This window comes from Callospermophilus lateralis, chromosome 8 (assembly GCF_048772815.1).
Source record: "Callospermophilus lateralis isolate mCalLat2 chromosome 8, mCalLat2.hap1, whole genome shotgun sequence".
NCBI classification, from domain to species: domain Eukaryota; kingdom Metazoa; phylum Chordata; class Mammalia; order Rodentia; family Sciuridae; genus Callospermophilus; species Callospermophilus lateralis.
Window position 1 is genome coordinate 36,461,619 of NC_135312.1, and position 17,630 is coordinate 36,479,248.

The 17,630-nt window shown below is 33.6% G+C and overlaps 1 protein-coding gene across 8 annotated transcripts in view; it reads right to left on the reverse strand.

Moving 5' to 3' along the window:
• The window catches only part of Gabra4 (gamma-aminobutyric acid type A receptor subunit alpha4), a 62,533-nt gene that overhangs the window by 27,829 nt on the left and 17,074 nt on the right, over positions 1-17,630 (reverse strand). For 3 of the 8 annotated variants that reach the window (XM_076864154.1, XM_076864156.1, XM_076864153.1), the window contains 3 exons: positions 15,887-16,030; positions 12,819-12,971; positions 6,400-6,659 (listed from right to left, as the gene is read on the reverse strand). The exons of 1 other annotated variant lie outside the window; for it this stretch is intronic. In XM_076864154.1, the coding sequence (XP_076720269.1) occupies positions 6,400-6,659; positions 12,819-12,971; positions 15,887-16,030 (557 nt within the window). Of the gene's footprint in view, positions 1-6,399; positions 6,660-12,814; positions 12,972-15,886; positions 16,031-17,630 lie in introns of those variants that run through there. 4 more of the 8 variants (XM_076864157.1, XM_076864158.1, XM_076864155.1 and 1 more) reach the window with 4 other exon arrangements.

The window sequence follows — 17,630 nt, forward strand, 5'->3', positions numbered from 1 at the left end:
TGTGTAGATTTGGTAAGGTTATTCATTTTGCTTTCTTTTCAATGTCCTTAGTCTTCTGTTGTTGCCCACTAGCTAACTCCAACTGCTGACAAGGTGTGCCTCAGACCTGATCAATATACAATGTATATGTGAAATGAAACATCATATTGCACCACAGAATTATGTAGCAATAAAAATAAAAATAGTAACGACAAAAAAAGAATGCTAAAATGAGTATCTGCTGTCCTAAAAGCTTACAGTGATTGAGCTATAACTCACTACTTAACATCTGCCTTATGAATTTTACATAAAAGACATGTTTTGGAAAATTGGAGATAAATATGTTGGTTTTCAGAGGTATCATATTTCCTATTGTCCAATTCCTATAGTTGATCCCTAATCAATCAACAGACAACTATTATTGTGAAATACTATAGTTTGTGCTGCATGAGAAAATGAAATGAAATCATAATCACTTTACTAATGAGCTCAAGTTCTAGCTAGGCAAATACAGGAATCACATATGAAATAATTTGAGGGAAATATGACAGAATATTATAAAGTGACAAGTTAGGTCATGAATACTTTAAATGTTAAAAATGTTTAATGAAATTAAGGACATTAATAATCATGAGTACATTTACTGGGCACTTAAGTACTGTATGTATATTTTACATGTATGATGTAATGCAATCCTTACTACAAGTCTTTCTAGAAATTTCTATGATTGTCCCTACTTTATAGGTGTGGAACTTTGAGACCATGTCCTGGAGATTCCGCAGCTGACTCAGAAAGAGCACCATATGGGAAATAAGACTAGTGTTTGACTTTGGAAAGTGGATAGTAAAAAAGGAGATTCTTAAGAGGGCCTTTGAAGTACTACCTCTAAGGTATACCTTGAATTATTTATATTCTCTTTTTTGTATCATCTTTTCCTTAAAGACTATAAGCAGAGGAAATAGCTCTTCAATTTTGCAAATAGCCTTGCAAGAATATATATACAGTTTGAAATGGAAAAGTTCATGCAGAATATCTACAGTGAAATAAAAATAAAGAGAAGAAAAGAATTTAAGTAGATGGAAAAGGAGATACAGGCAGTAGAGAAATATGTACATGTAATTAGAAAAAGGAAAGTTATCACTTCTGTAGTAAAAGAGAAAATGTCTTGCTTTAGAAATCTTCCTTTTCTAAAGTTGAACCTAGTTAATGGCACCACCATCCATATCCCTCACTCAACAGGTCTAATCAGTCATTATGAATAGAGACTTAAAAGTATGGGGTTCACTTACCAGACAGAAGACCTTAGGCAAATTATTTAATTCCTAATTAATAATTTCCACACTGGTAAAACATGAATGAAAATAGGACATATTATATATGTTATTAGAATTAAATTATAGATAAAATGCCTGGGAAAGTTCCTAATACTGTCTGATAAAAACATTAAAAAATTATTATTATTCATAGGAATATGAACAAAAGACCCGGTATTGGGCTGATCATTATCTATCTATATCTATACATATATGTACCATATGTACACATATAGATCTATATATATACACACCTGCATTCTTATATCTATTCTTTATAGAGAGATCATAAATGCTACAGAGTTTGGGAAAACAAGCTCTGCAATCTGACAAAGCTGAATTAATTGTAATATTAGGTTTATCATTTTCTAGCTGTTTTATCATGAGTATATTTAAAACTACAGACCTCAGTTTCTTCATCTGTAAAGGACATTGTGAACTAGCAATTAAGTAACACAGGGTAAGTATACCACATAGTACCTAACACAAAACAAGAGTTCAATTAATGTTATCACTGGATTTTTTGCAAACTTTGTGGCCAAAAAGGGATAAAGAATATATTTTCAAGTTATTTTTTTAAATGTGATTTTATTAAGACAGCTTCCTTTTACAGCTCTACAGTTACTTATTTTTCAAACCATTCTATTCATCCAAATCATCTCCATCGGTGGAAGAGAAGGTATTTTAAGAAGTAGTAAGAGTTTGGAAGAATAAAGCCACAAGACTGGAGTTCAACCCAAGCATTAGAGATATATTCAAAGGCAGAACTAAGATAATAATGAGCAGAAACAAAACATCTGCTCTGCCTCCGGAGATATCCAAGAACATACTCAAACTACTGATAGCTTCTCTTGTATCCTGCCAATTGGCCTCTTCTCCTATTTCATGAATATTCCATAAACCATAAGCTTCCAATTCCCAGAGAATAGAAATGGTCACCATAAGCCTCTGCTAGGTCATTAATAGTCCATAGGCCACATATGGTGACAATGAATCAAACCACTACTGAGCTTCCCAAAGGACTATTGAATTACTAAATATCATTAAACTCTGAAGTCAATTCCAAATGAGGGGCTCAAACACATTTTAAGCAAAGTCAGTATCATTCAAATAAGTAAATAGTAGTACACATTGGAACACATATTTGAATAAGCAAATTTTAACAACCTGATTAGTCTCTACTGAAACTTCAACCTTGGCAGATTCTTAGAATATTTCCTTTCCATAATGTTGTAAATTTTGCTCTTATTAAATTCCCCTTCTTGATTTCTTTTTCCCTATTTATCTATCTCTCCCATAGTCTCCCTCTGATGTTAAATGTGTTCTCAACCTTCAAATTTGAACTTGATACTAAAGCCATTCAATGGCAACTGACACTCTAAAGCCAGCTGTTCTCTTTAAAGGAGCTGGATTCAGGAAGTTGGGGAGGGGGCGACCCATTAATCACTGTTATTAGAACACAGATATTCATCAAATGAATTGCCCTAACACATACACAGTCACACAATGTAGAGGACATGAAGCATGTGATTAGTATTCTGACTAGTTTAAAAGTCCTTCCCAATTCATAAATGTTATGACTTTATGCCCTTCACAAACACATCTCATCTTCTTGACCTTGGATATGACATGTGCACACAGAATATGCACCATGCTACAGAAAGGAACTAATGAATCAGAATGAACTTAGCCAGTCAGATGAGTTCAATCAAACATTTACTAGTTATGGCAATTGCTGTAGTCAAGGGATATGCTTCAGGGAGCAAATGGAAGATTATTTGTTTCTTTACACAACTTTGGAAATTCTGCAGAATAGTTTTATTTTGATTACAAGGGATATTTGAGAAATATTTGTAATATTTCATCATAGCACCAGTGTAATAAGTCTCATCAGAGTTTGAAAAAACAAAGAGGGAACTACATCAATTCACTATAAACACAGATGTTTATACATTTACATATAAAAAATAAAATTCCAAATCTAGAATCTTTAGAACTAGAGCAATCTTGAAGTTGAAGGAGTTAATAGTGACAAGGTACAGTCAGCGTATTTTATAACTTAACATTATGAGAAATTCACAAGTTGAAATATATTGTTTTAAAACTTAAATTTAACCACTATCATATGAAAATAGGATACAGAGCTTCCAGAATACATGAGGGGGAAAAAGAATAAGGAAAATTTAACAAGATAATAATAGTAATAATAATAATAATAAATATAAAAAGTTAATATGAAAAAAGAATGAAATAAAAAATGTTAAAATCAAAGTGGAGGTGTAACTCAGTGGCAGAGTGACTGTCTAGAATGACCAAGGCCCTGGGTTCAAAGCATAGCACCACCACAACAACAAAAAGTAAAGCAGGGAGAAGAGGGGGAGGAAAGGGAAGAGGAGGAGGAGAAGGAGAAAGAAAGATAGATAGAAAGAGAGAAAGAAAATTTAAAAATTAAAATCAGACCAAATAGTATTTGAGGGAAAAGGTATTATATGAGAGAAAAATATAAAGTGTATTTGATGTACTCATGGACTGATAGGGAAACAGCAGTTGTGAATCTATAAATGTTGGATGTCATAGCACTAAAATATACAAAACAAAAACAGTTCAAATGGAAAAAAGTCAATGCAATCCCAAAACATTCAAGAGTTCAAAAGAAAAAATTTCATATATTTCTTGGCATTTGAAAAAATGAAGACTAGAGGTGACTTATTAAAAGTGAAAAATAGGGGTCTGGGGATATAGCTCACTTGGTAGAGTGCTTGCCTGGCAAGCACAAGGCCCTGGGTTCAATAATAAAAATAGTAATAATAATAGTAATAGTAATAATAATAATAATAATAAATATTAAAAGTTAACATGAAAAAAGAATGAAATAAAAAATGTTAAAATCAAAACTGAAGATGTAACTCAGTGGTAGAGTGACTGTCTAGCATGACCAAGGCCCAGCACGACACACAAACACACAAACACACACACACACACACACACACACACACACACAGTAAAAAATAGTGCTTTAAGTAAAACTGACTTGACAACTAAAAATTAACTCCTTTAAATTTAAGCATTATAAATTTTTAGCATGACTCAGGGCACAATGAAAATATTTTAACATTTAAATCTTCATATGCAATATTTCTGAACATATGCACTATGACACAAAATTAAATAAATGAGAAAAACTCACTTAGAAATTTAAATGTTACCTCCAAATAATCCGTTGCTCAAAAAGTAAAGCACCAACATAATTATAGAATAGTTAACAAATATATTATATAATCAAAATTATTGATTATTTCCAGAGTTGTAGACAAAGAAATCTCACTGCAGTAAAAGTAACTTTATTATTACATAAGAAACAGTGAAAATAAATTATCAAGAAGCAAACTCAAGAAGCTAAAAATGCATAATTAACCCAAAGAAAAATGGAATTAAAATAAAATCTTGAATCGATAATAAGTAAACAGAAACAATAAAATGAATAAATCAAAGGCACGATGCTTTTAAAGAAGCTGTAAATAGGATTCTTTGGCCAGGGCTTCAACACAACAAAACAAATGAAATAACAATAAAAGGCAGAGAGGCAATAAGTTTCCCATGGTGAATAGAAAAGAAAATAAAGCCACCAAAGAAAATAAAACTGAAAAACAGTATTTTAAAACTGAAAACAGTAAACAAAATGCATTCTGATAATTTTGAAAATCTTGATGATACAGAGTCACTTAGAAGAAAAGATAAGCTATGCAAACTTGGTGGAAAAGCATTCAATTTTCTACCTGCTTCTATGCCATTCTTAGAGACCCAGCACTAGGAGCCCTGTAGGAGCATAGCTATGAACTTCAGGACTCTGACCAGTTAATCCCTGCCACAGAGGGCACCTAACCTCACTTGTTCTACTGTCCTCTCCTCTCTGAGAGTCAAATCCCAGGCCTCTCACTCTGCACCCCTACTTCCTGGCCTCTGTAGTACTGTGATGCTATCTATCATAGCACTACCTATAACTAAATCACTACCTGTTTTACTTTTTTTTTTTTGTAATTGCCTCCCCTCCCTCACCTCACACAAATGAATATAAACTCCATTCTGTAGGATATATGTTGGGATATTTTGATACATTAATGATTCTTAGACCCTCAAACAGAGTCTGATTGACAGCTGGTGTTAAATATATATTTGTCAAATGAGTGGGTAAGTGAATGAAGGAAGAAAGGACTGAGCTGTCATTTGAAGAGAATAAAGTTGATGATTTCTGCACACTTTGATTTGGGTATATATAGATCAAAGGATTTTTAGACGATCATTAGTGGCAACTACATTAGGCTGCGCATGGGTGACTACAGACATTTTTCTGCTTATTCAAGAAAAGTAAATGGAGACAAAGAAGAAGAGAGAAAGCAGAATAGTGGAGCAGGAGGATGAGGAACAGAAAGAAAAGAGAGAGAAAGAGAATGCCCATTATATTTCCTGTTTTTATGAAGAGCTTGTTGTTTTTATACAGTTAGAGACCATGTGGGAAAAAAACATGATCATTTTTTCTTAAATCAGAATCCTGATTAGTCAAATGTAAATTATAGTAGTTCTTATTAGGATTTCTACATTCTATTAAATATATCTCATTAGAGCTAAAAATTCTCAATTATGGATGTACATCAACCACAATTATGTATCTTGTTTGTTTACTTTGTTTTCTTATTTAATAGCAGGGAACAGGTCCCTCCCAGTCCCATGAGATAGTCCTCATTTGGTCACATTACGAGCCATTGCTTTACTTTGTGCAATGAGGTCCACTAAAATGCCTTTGCAAACCAATCAATAATGTCCACAAGTTACTCACGACAGTATATATGACCTTTTGCCTCTTTCTGTGAGAAACTTTCATTCTGAAAGGAACTTTCAAACAAAAAGTAGTTTTGATTATATCTGCCTCATTCAGAGTTGTTTAATTTTTAAGCTATTAATCTGTTTTAAACGTTGAATTCATAAACAACTTTCTTATATTTTCCTGGAATTTTAAGTTACTTACAAATTGTCACTCAAATTTCAAGTTCTGACACATATTTGATCAAAAAAGCTAAAAACTTAGGCTAAAGGAAATTAAACCAAATACCTGCAGAGGTACTTCAGGATGCTTTTCTTTCAGTACTGGAGCAGGTGGAATTTCTGCAAGAGGTTTGGATGTCTTCTTTTTGGCTTTTTGCATTTGAATATTGGTGAAATAATTGACAGCAGCAAACTCAATAAGGGCCGAAAATACAAAAGCAAAGCAGACAGCTATGAACCAATCCATGGCAGTAGCGTAGGACACTTTGGGCAAAGAATGCCTTGCACTGATGCTTAGTGTGGTCATAGTGAGTACTGTGGTTATTCCTTTAAAGCAAAAAAATCAAAGAGATAAAGAAAACTGCTGTTATTTCAATACAAAACAAAAAATAAACTCTAAGGATTAGAGGAACAAGGTTAACAACATCTCATACAATATCATCACTGATGGAGAATTTGAGTTCTAGTGGTTCAAATGAAATTAGCACAGATTTGAAGTGAGAGACAAATATGGTTCAATTTCTGGCCCTTTTAATCATTTGCTCTATGTGTCTTGGAACCCATTATGTTCCAAGTTTTCAATTCTTCAAATATTTCAATAAAATTGACAAAAGTGCATTAAAATTGGATGGAAATTATAATATGGAATTTACACATTCTTTATTCTTATTAAGAATGAAAATAGATTTTCCTATTAATAGGACATTGTGGTGATGTTACATCTTTTACATACAAAAGCCATCCTATACACAGGACATTGGGCAAATATGATATCTAAGACGCTGGGACAAAATGAGTTCATTAATACCTACTGAATTTGATATAAAATTTAAAAGTATGTAAAGGACATTGCACATAGTGAGTTGCTACTGGAATTTGAGACAATATACCTAAGGAATCACTACACACACCTTACAAAAAGAGTGATTTATTAGAGCAGTGACTCTCAACCAGGCATGACACGTTGAGAACACTAAACTCCTAAATGGGAGCATCAGAATTTCCTAGGTAAGAATGATCCACTGCTATTGGGAATTACTGCCAGAAAAAAAGCACAAATGATATATGTCTTTATTTTCAACTGAATATTATCTATGAAATTAAAATAATAAATTTACCAGTTGTTCAGGAACCTAATTTACTAAAACTATAAAAGTATATTCCTAGACAAATAGGTTTCTAGAGCAATTTGACCTCTAAAACATGGATGCTCATCATTCCTCTGTTATAGCTGTCAGGAAAATATCTGCAACAAGAACAGAGGTATTTCTCTTCCCTCAACAGACTTCTGAAATACCACTTCCAGGAAAACATCCTCTTCAGCCTAGAGACAAGTCAGTCACCATTCTCAGTAGAAAAACTCCACTTGCCACTAATACTATAGAGCAATGCATTATTCGAGGATACTAATATTTCCATAGTTGTCCCCTTTTCCAACTGTGTCTATCTAATCCATATTTCTAGTTCAGCCTAGAAATTCCTGTGAAGATTTACTACATCCATTTGAACTCATTCTATACAATGCCTAAGATAGGTACTAAAGTTGACACACCCAGGTGTCTGGGGATGATGATGGTGGTGGTGGTGATGGCAGTGATGACGACAGTGATGAAGGCATCTAAACTGTATATTCCAATCCATGGCAGACCCCAGCTGAAAGGCAAATAATGTATGTTCAAATGAAGACACAATGAACCAATGTGACAGTAAAGGAATACCCATGTTTTGATTGAGGGTGGACAATACTGGCTCCTCAATTAAGCGCTTAATTATTCCCTGCCTTGTGCTATTTCCCTTACTGTTCCACATATGTAAACCTTGTTTTCTACTTGATTGCTCTTGTTGACAGCAGACATGTTGAATACAGCTTTAGGGATTAACATAATATTCCACCTCGTGCCAGGCACAGGTTAAATGCACAGTAAATAAAAACTCATTTTTTTCCAATTCCTCACCAATCCGTTTTCTTTCAATTTCAGTCTCCTTCTGAATCTTCAATACTTAGGACATGAAAAATTGGAGCAACTGTGCAGCACATGAGCTATAGACTTTCAAAAACATTCTTATAAACTATACAGAGAAAGAAATTTGAGATTTTGATAGTGTTCCTTATCTGGAATTTTTTGTGATTTTTTTTTTTTTAGCATTTCATCAGCCTAAAATAAATGTTCAAATGTTTACCCAGTCAGATATATCTACATATATTTGAAAATAAAATACTGTGAATTTATTGGGCTTTGTTTCTGAAAGAGAGTTTCAAACAGTTAGATCCCCATTCTCAGACTCAGAAAAATGGCACCATTGTAATGCTGCTGGCTGTGAGCTAAATTCTAAAACAACCTTGAAAAACTTTTAGCCTCAAAATTTAAGATAAATCAAAAATGTTTCTTTTTATCCATATGATTTAAATGTAATGGACTATTAGGAATTCAAAAATGTTTTCCAACTTTTTGAGATATGTGAGTAGTATGTTTCTTCTATTGTGACAGAAATGATGATGAAAGCGCTTGGAAATAAAATATGAAGAGTGGAATCTAAACAAGAATACTACTCAGTACTCAGAAAATTCTACAGAGACTCTAATATGATAACCAGAAAGAAACTCAAATTCAAATAAAAAGAACTTAAGAATCCTTATGCTACTTAAACTTTTTTTTTTTAACATAGAAAAAGTTCTCCTGAGGCTCAGAAGTGGTGGTCCTCAGGTTCTCCTATTGACATGTGAAAAAAAAATCCCTTCTGAATGTCTCATAAGTAGGTTACTAAAGCAATTATTGAAGTGAGAATCCAAAAATTTCATTCCAGTTCTTTAGAAGTGGACAAATCACCAGATTCATGACATATATGATGCTGTGGATACCAATAACAAAAAATTAAAATTAAAATTAAAAAAAGCTATATATATATATATATATATATATATATATATATATAAATGATGCTGCTTTTCTTTTATCTTTTAGTGTTTTGTATCAGCTTTATTTTCAAGTTTATGCAATGGCCCTCCAGATATTATGGTTCCTATTTTATGACTGTTGGCAAAATTATGAAATTAGCTGGCATAAAAAGCAGGCTAAATGTTCAAAAGTTTCCACCACTTTAGGCATTAAAAAGTTCTTTCTACCAGGTGTTCAAATTTAAAGAAAGCACTTGCATGATTTATTATCCCTGGCTTTAGATACAGCATTTGACTGACTAGACACCAATAGAACAGAAAACAGAAAACAGCCCTTCAGTTAAAAATTCACCATTCCTCTCCGTCTAGAAAGAAGTACAAGAATTTGTCGTAAATGCCGTCCTGACTTTTCAAAGCCATAACTTTTTTTGACACATTCAAGTACCGATGCCAGTCCTTGCATTTAGAATGCTGAATATGCACCATATTGGCTGGCCCAGGAGCTGGGAAAGGATATGTAAGAGGAGTCTAAGACTGTACACTAGAGTGAAATTTTGGCTGGCCATTCCTAGAAAATGAAATAGCAATGACTTAGATATGCCAGCTGGCATTTACTTGTGTTTAATGTTTTACCATATTGGAATAATTAGAAAACTAAGAGTCATACAAGTTTGGAGATAGAAGTCCTTTGTGAAGAATTTAGCATGTTCTGCTTCTCAGAGTTATGCTGATCTTCTGAGATTTGGTTTTGCATGGTCTCAAATGCTGACTCTGACTCAGCAAATTCTCTCCTTATGAGTGAAGAGGGAAATGAGACTTAGAAAAGAAAAAAACTATCCAGAATTAATGTTCACCTAAATCTCATATGAAATAGATTGGTAATACTCCCAAATACTTACAGCTTTTCTTCCCTAAGAAAATACCAATCTAAATCCTCATTGAATAGTCTAATAATTACCATCCGAATGCATCTTAGGTCTTTGAAGATATAATTATTGGCATAATTTTCTTGATCAGTCAAAAGCAGTATCTTGGCACAGGACACAGACAGGGACAAATTTCAAAAGAAAAGTCCTAATCACTGTGAATAGAGAGTGACTGAGTTCTTAAAGTTAGATAATGTCTTGTGTCCACCATGTACAATTATGAAACTTGATATAAGCTTCCTAATATGTTACAGATATTTTCCTTATCTATAAAAATTAGTAGTGCCCATCTTGCAAAATTATTGTGAAGGTTAAAATAGATGATCCCGACAGTATATGGGAAGTCCTTTCCTACTGGTAGTAGTAATATTAATCCCTTCATAACATAATACATCATTTCCTTGCAATATTGTATTCAAATAGAAAGCGTTGAGTATTACAGTTAAACAATGCTATTCCTCCCTCCATAACTGGGGATTTCTAAAATTTGGGGACAATGGAGACAGAAAAATAGCTGCCAGTTTATAGTCAATAAAGAAAGCAAAGTTCATCAACCAATCAAACAGTGATTCTTGCATAAGACAGAGGTGCAATGTAGAATGTCACTCTAATAAACAACTTAAACTGTATAAACAACTAAAACTGTATAAATTGTGTGAGAGGTATTATTTCAACTGCCTTATTCAAACTTACTCATTTAATCCTCACAGCATCCTTATGAGATAAGTACAGCCATTTGTCCATTTTTAACATATGAGGAAACATGAGTTATATAAAAGTAGCTCACCGAAAGTTCATAGCTGGTAAGTAGTAGACCCTCTGGGTAGAACCAAAGTCTACACTTGTGACACTATTACCTCTTCATCATAAATGGTAATTTTTGCTCTAGTTCTTTCTAGTTCTTTAAGGCCACTGAAAATAGTATGATAATGTGCATACAACTGCTTTTCTTATTTTTAAAGCCTAGTAGAAACAAATTTTAAATTTTTTTTAATAACTATAGATCCTGAATTATTAATTTTTTTGTAGTAGGATTAGTTAAGGGACTTGGATCTGATGCTCAGCCTTTGTAGACAGTTCCTGCACAGTCAGGTTGCCTCTGAACATACTGTATGAAGACCCAAGAATTTCAGGATGCCTGGTAGTACACACTAGAAATATAAATTTTTTCTTTAAAACACCAGTACAACCAATTCTGGAAAAAAACTTAATCTCCCCTATGCAAGAGAGGTATAGGAAAGAGTGAGTAACATACAGCAAGTGCTCCACTTGTCCTGTACTGAGTACTATTCATAACTCTTTAAATTCCTTCTAGTCTATGAGGGAGAGATGTATTAACACAATTTTCTGGATGGAAAAAGTAAGTGGCAGATTTGTGCTTTAAACCCTGACCTCTTAGCATTAAATGCTTAGATATGTTGTTTTATCTCTTTCATTTTCATACCTATATTTAGTAGCTAGAATTTATTTCACACTTAGAATGTGCAATTATTTGTTAATTGAACACCCATAACTCTATGAAGTAGATAGTGCCATTATGCCTGCTCACTGTATTGTTGAGATCACACCCTGCTTCCACATTAGTTTGAGTTTCTCAAATACCCTCTTAGGTGAGCCTAAGATTAAAGGAAGGAGGCTGTCTATGGAGGAAACACCTCTGTTGGAGTATTTCAGGTCCATTGAGGACATTAAAACACCATTATCAGCAGAGGTAGGATGAAAGGCTCCAATTCTTTCCTCCAGTTCTCTCTTATCAACATCTCTTCAGCTACTGGATGCGAAGGAATATTGCACATGGCTTTGATGCTTCTAAACAGAAAAGCAAAGGGAAACCTTCATCTCTTGTGAGGACTATATTCACTCCAGAGACATTCTGATCTTTTTCCTTCTTATCTCACCACTGAATGCTTTTGCTACTCGCAATAAATACAGAAAGAATACAGAAAGATATAAATTAAACAGATATAATTATAAATCATTTTATGATGTAAAAGCATGACTGATCTGTAAAAGATGTATTAACAAGTACAAAATCGTTTAAGCTCACATGTTCTGGACTTCATATTGTTAAGAACACTATAGGTAGGAAACCACAATTAAAAGAAAAAAGAAAAAAATGTTGGTCCAGAAAAAAATGTTATGTAGATAGAGTATAATAATGAGCTTATAAACTAAGCACATAATACCTTCCAATTCAATGAGTGTAAACCAATTGCATTTTGTTCCTCTTCATTAAAAGACAAGTTATTCTAAGGCTTTCATATTCATTCAGCCATGACTTTTATTTGTTTTATTTTAAGCTCTTAGTGCATTTCATTTTAACACCTAGATATAATTTTAATTCAATTACACAGCATTATGCTAGGAGCCCAAGAATATCACCAAAAGTGAAATTATATGCAGTGCACAGTTGGTCTTCATTTGACTGATTCTCAACAAGGGAAATCCATTGTGGCCCCAGAGGAAGTGAGAGACTACTCATATCTCCTCAAGCATTATTATTTTGTATTGGCTAGATAAAAATTAAAGCTTATGTGATTCTGTATTCAGTAAAGTTTGATATATTTGTGTTTATCATTTTCTTAGACTATTATTCATATTTCTTATGAATCGTGATCATTATGTAATGTGGACAAAAACATCCAAGAAATGAATTGCACTTACCAAATACAGTCCTCGCTGGAACTGATTCCTTATTTATCCAGAAAGAAACTTGAGAAAGAATCACTGTCATAATGCATGGAATGTAAGTCTGAATCATAAAATATCCCATCTTCCGTCTTAGGTGGAAATAAACTGTCATGACAATGTATTCACCTGCCAAGAAAATATAAAAAAAATACATTATTGGTTCTGCAGTTAATTATTGAATGTCTTCATGATTGTATTTCAGACTAACACATAGTACTCTGAGCAAAGAAATTATCTTTTGTGCATAATACAAACAAGAAGTACAAAGTTTCCTCATGGCAGGAGGGTGGATGATATAGAAGACTATTATTCAGAAAAATACTTTATTTTGTGTAGCGACTAAGTAATTTACTAAATTGGGATATAATTTTTAAAAGTTTTTGCAATGCTTTCTATTTTGAAGACCTATTACTGCTAAAGCAATTAGCTTTCATTTTCACCATTTTTTGAGAGCAGAATTTAGAACTAACTTTTACAAAAATCACTAGGGAAAAAATGGAAACACACAACACACATACACACGAAAATATACAGCTTAATTTTGGACAGAAATGAAATACATAGATTTCATTCATATATAAAATATATAAATATATATACGTATTCCATTTATATGTATCGTACACATATACACATACAAGCTAAGGGAAAGGCTGCCTTAATTTTAGGAAAGACCTGTATATCTAAATGTTATAAATATAAACAAAAATGTAAACAGACATGTATAGCATAGAGGCATAACCTAAAAAACTAGTAAGTGAAACATACCCTAACATTTCTGGTAGCTGTTGAGGAATATTTTTACCATCACGCCTGAAAGGACATATTAAGAAAGTTATTTAGGAATCAGTAGCCTTATTCACAGACTGTGAAACCCAAGGTTCAGAAATCTCACATCTCCAGTTGTGTTTTAAACCCCCCTTACAGATTAGAACATGAAGATCTTTCAAAAAAAAATTTGTTTCCTATAAGGATAAGTGGAAAGTGCCCTGACTGCATAGCTTTTAAATCATCTTATTGAGGTAAGACTGGAATGCAAAACTCTCTATATATTTAATGTATGTGATTGATTAGTTTGGAGATAAGTATTCATTCATAAAACCATCACCACAATCTTTCATAAAGCTATCCACTATCTCCAAAAGTTTCTTCCCATCATCTCATTCAATATTTTTGTGTGTGTGTGTGTGAAAAGAACGCTTTTATCTCTTTGCAAATTCTTAAGCATTCACTACAGTATTATTGATCATAGGTACTAGGCTGTACAGGCAATCTCTAGGATTTATTATCTTGTACAATTTAAAGTTTGCCCCTTTGACATTCAGATTAGAACCTAAATATCTATCAAAAGAGTTTTTCTCCTGGACAGACAAGGAGCAAAGTACCATGATAGAAGGCTACTCTATAGTTTCATAATTGATGAGAAGAGGGTATCCCCTGAAATGATAGTCATGACAAGGGTTGGGAAGATAAAGTCATGGGAATTTTGTCTTTCCCCTCTAATCCCTGGCAACCACCATTTCATTCCCTGCCTGAATGATTTTTAACTATTCTAGAGTCATCATGTCTTCAAATGACTGATTTATTATCTTTTTTCTTAAAACAAAACATACATTATCATTTCATAATTTTGTCCCAGATCTAACAATAACCACTCATTTTCTACTAATTAAAAATTTTAAAAAATATTTTTCACTTGTCAGCGAATCTTTTATTTATTTAATTTATTTATTTATATGCAGTGCTGAGGATCGAACCCAGGGCCTCACACATGCCGAGCAAGTGTTCTACCACTGAGTCACAACTCCTGCCCCTACTAATGCAATTTTAACATCCTGATCTGGCATTCAGAACATTTTGAGAAGGTTTTTGGAACTCAGAAATGCCTGTGTTTGAATTTTTGGTTTTGCCATTTAATAGCTGTATGACTCAAGCAAGTTACTTAAATACATTGTATTTACATATTCCTCATCAGTAAAATGAAGTTGGTGATAGTATTCATTTCATGGGGTGGCTATGAGAACTAAGTGAGTCAATACATGGAAAGAATTCATGATGAAGCCTATAAGATGGTATCTGCTGAATGAATTTTAACTATTGCTATGGCCTGAATATTTGTGTATCCCCAAAATTCTTATGTTAAAACCTAATTAATCATCAATGAGGAGATATTAACAGTGTAGTGCTTTGGGATCATGAGGGTGGGGCCTCAAGCATGGGGTTATTACCCTTATAAAAGAAGTTCCTGGTGTGAGTCCCTGCTCTCTTCTATTCTATGAACCAGGAAACAAGCTCTCACCTGACAGTGAATCTGATGACACTTTAATCACACACTTCTCACCCTCCAGAATTGTGAGAAACAAATTTCTGCTCTTTATAACTGCCAAGTTCATGACATTTTATTATAGCAGCACAAAAATGTACTAGACAAAAATGATAAAACATTTTCCCCTTTATATGTGTATATAAGAAAGAGTTCTAGAAGAAGCAATAATTAGATCTTCCCCATTAAATATGATAAGAACTAAATCCTGCAATCTTTCCATTCATTTTCCAAAGACAAAGAATCATCAGTAACAGACATCCATCCACTTGTAGGACAATTTTAGTTTCTTTTAATGTTTTGAAATTAAGATTTAGATTTTGCTTTTCCTTTGGGGAAAAAGGGGGAAGGTGACATAATAAACTTGGGCAACATAAAAAAAAAAAGAGATTTTTGGAAAGCACCAAAACCAGAAGGATCAGACTTATTGCCTCATGATTTTGTTGAAAATAGTTTTAATATACTTGATTACTGACTTCTGTTACTGAATAAGAAAACCAACTCACTTCTCACATTTCACCAACTCAGAATTTATTTTAAACTGAAATAAGATGATAAATATAAATAAAGAAATTCTGAGCTATGGTTTATGCATCAACTCTATTTCTGGAAAATTTTTGTTGTTCTTGTGAAAACACTAGATATTTCAATGAAGCCAGGACAAAACTCTACTGCTGATGTTACACAGCATATTGGCTTTAACCATTAAACTTCTCACCTGTAATGGATTTGATAGTCTCACTTGATACAGTTTGCCCAATCAGATCATACTGAACTAAGCTGGAAGACTCCTTTGGCACTTCCACTGATTTCTCTGGACCTTTTGTCCATGTGTAAATCATCTCACTCTTCGGATATGCATCTGAATGAGAGCAGAGAATGTGGTTACTGTCAGGGTTCTCTTTTATGGGTATTGGTGGTCAACACTTAAAAACATGACATGTGTTCAAGAAAGATGGGGTAAATGAAAACAATGTTCTCTCAACTTATTTTACTCAAACATGTTGCAATTTAGAAATCTATAGATATTAAACAAAACAGCATTACAAAATTAGCAGGATTCACTGTTTTTGTGCCAAACAACTAGAGGAGGAAGAGATAAAAACTGAGGCTTCTACAAGGCCATATGCATTAAAACATTTGGATGTGTTCCCAAGCTAATAAGATAGGGTACTGCCAAACCCCTGCGTCTTGCACTTCTCTCTTCCAGTGCATGACCAACACCGACTTCTTCCAATCTAATGCACCTCTGCCATTTTCAAATGTATCAGAAGCTGCCTCTAATAACACAACAACAAAACAAAAACAAATCCTACTGGTCAGGAGCTCTCCAGGGGTCACCTCTTCTAGACTCTGCCTCTGGGTAATACCATGCTCTTTGGAAACCATTCTACAGTGACAACTGGCTATGCTGTTTGTAAAGCTCTCCGGGGAATATAATTACACAACCAGTTCCACTACCTTTAAACTCTTATAATCAGGACATTTCCCCTTCTATCTTCAACAAATTCTTCCCAGCGGCAATTTAAGCCCATTTTCTATTATTCGGTGCTCAGTGCAAATGGAGACCAGCTGCTTGCTTACCAGTCTACCCAGAACAGATAGCTTGGCTCACACACAAATAAGTTCAAAAGAACCAAAATGAATCATGTGTCATTCCCCAACACCACCACCCCAAACCTTCCTAAAATGGCTAGAACACAGGAGGTCTTGGGGAATTGTGTAATTCTACAAAAGGAGTCCATACCTAGACAGATTCTCCTTAAAAGCCATCTTGCAAAACATACTCCGAGGCTGTGGTGTCATTTAGCATTACCCAGTAATATGTCAGCATTTATCCTACTAAATACTCATGCTTTGTCAGATATTTAAAGCCCTGTACATGATGTTCTACAGATGATGTTTTAAATCAGGTATTCTCTTAGCTATCCTATCTTACTAGAAGAGCCTTTTCCTTCCTGGTTTCTCTCTTTCCTCTGAATTATAAACATAGTTAAGTGCTCTTTTTCTCTTTCCAGAAAATGTAAGGCCTTAACTTGCTAAGTATGATGTGCGTCTTTTTTTTTTTAATTCCCTGCCCCCAAACATCAACCACGAGTGTATGATTTTTTTAGTTTTATATAAAGCATGATTGATCACCAACTATGTTCAGATCACTCGGAAAAGTGCTTTATACGAGAACTAGAAGGGGTGGAAGACGGAAAACACTTCTTCTAGATAAAAAAAATAGCTTGTATGAAATTTAAATTATTATAGTACAAAGGGATCTTAATTCCAACTATAGTGAGATCACCCTTTATGTGTATTTTTCTGTTTTTATCTTCTCTCATTAAATCATTGGTCAGGGAGCAAATGACTTTCTTTAGCTTCAAGTTAGCCCACTGAATATTGTGATTACTAGGGTTATAAAAAGAATGGTGACTGCCGATTCTCATTAAGTTAAGCAATGAGCAATGATAACA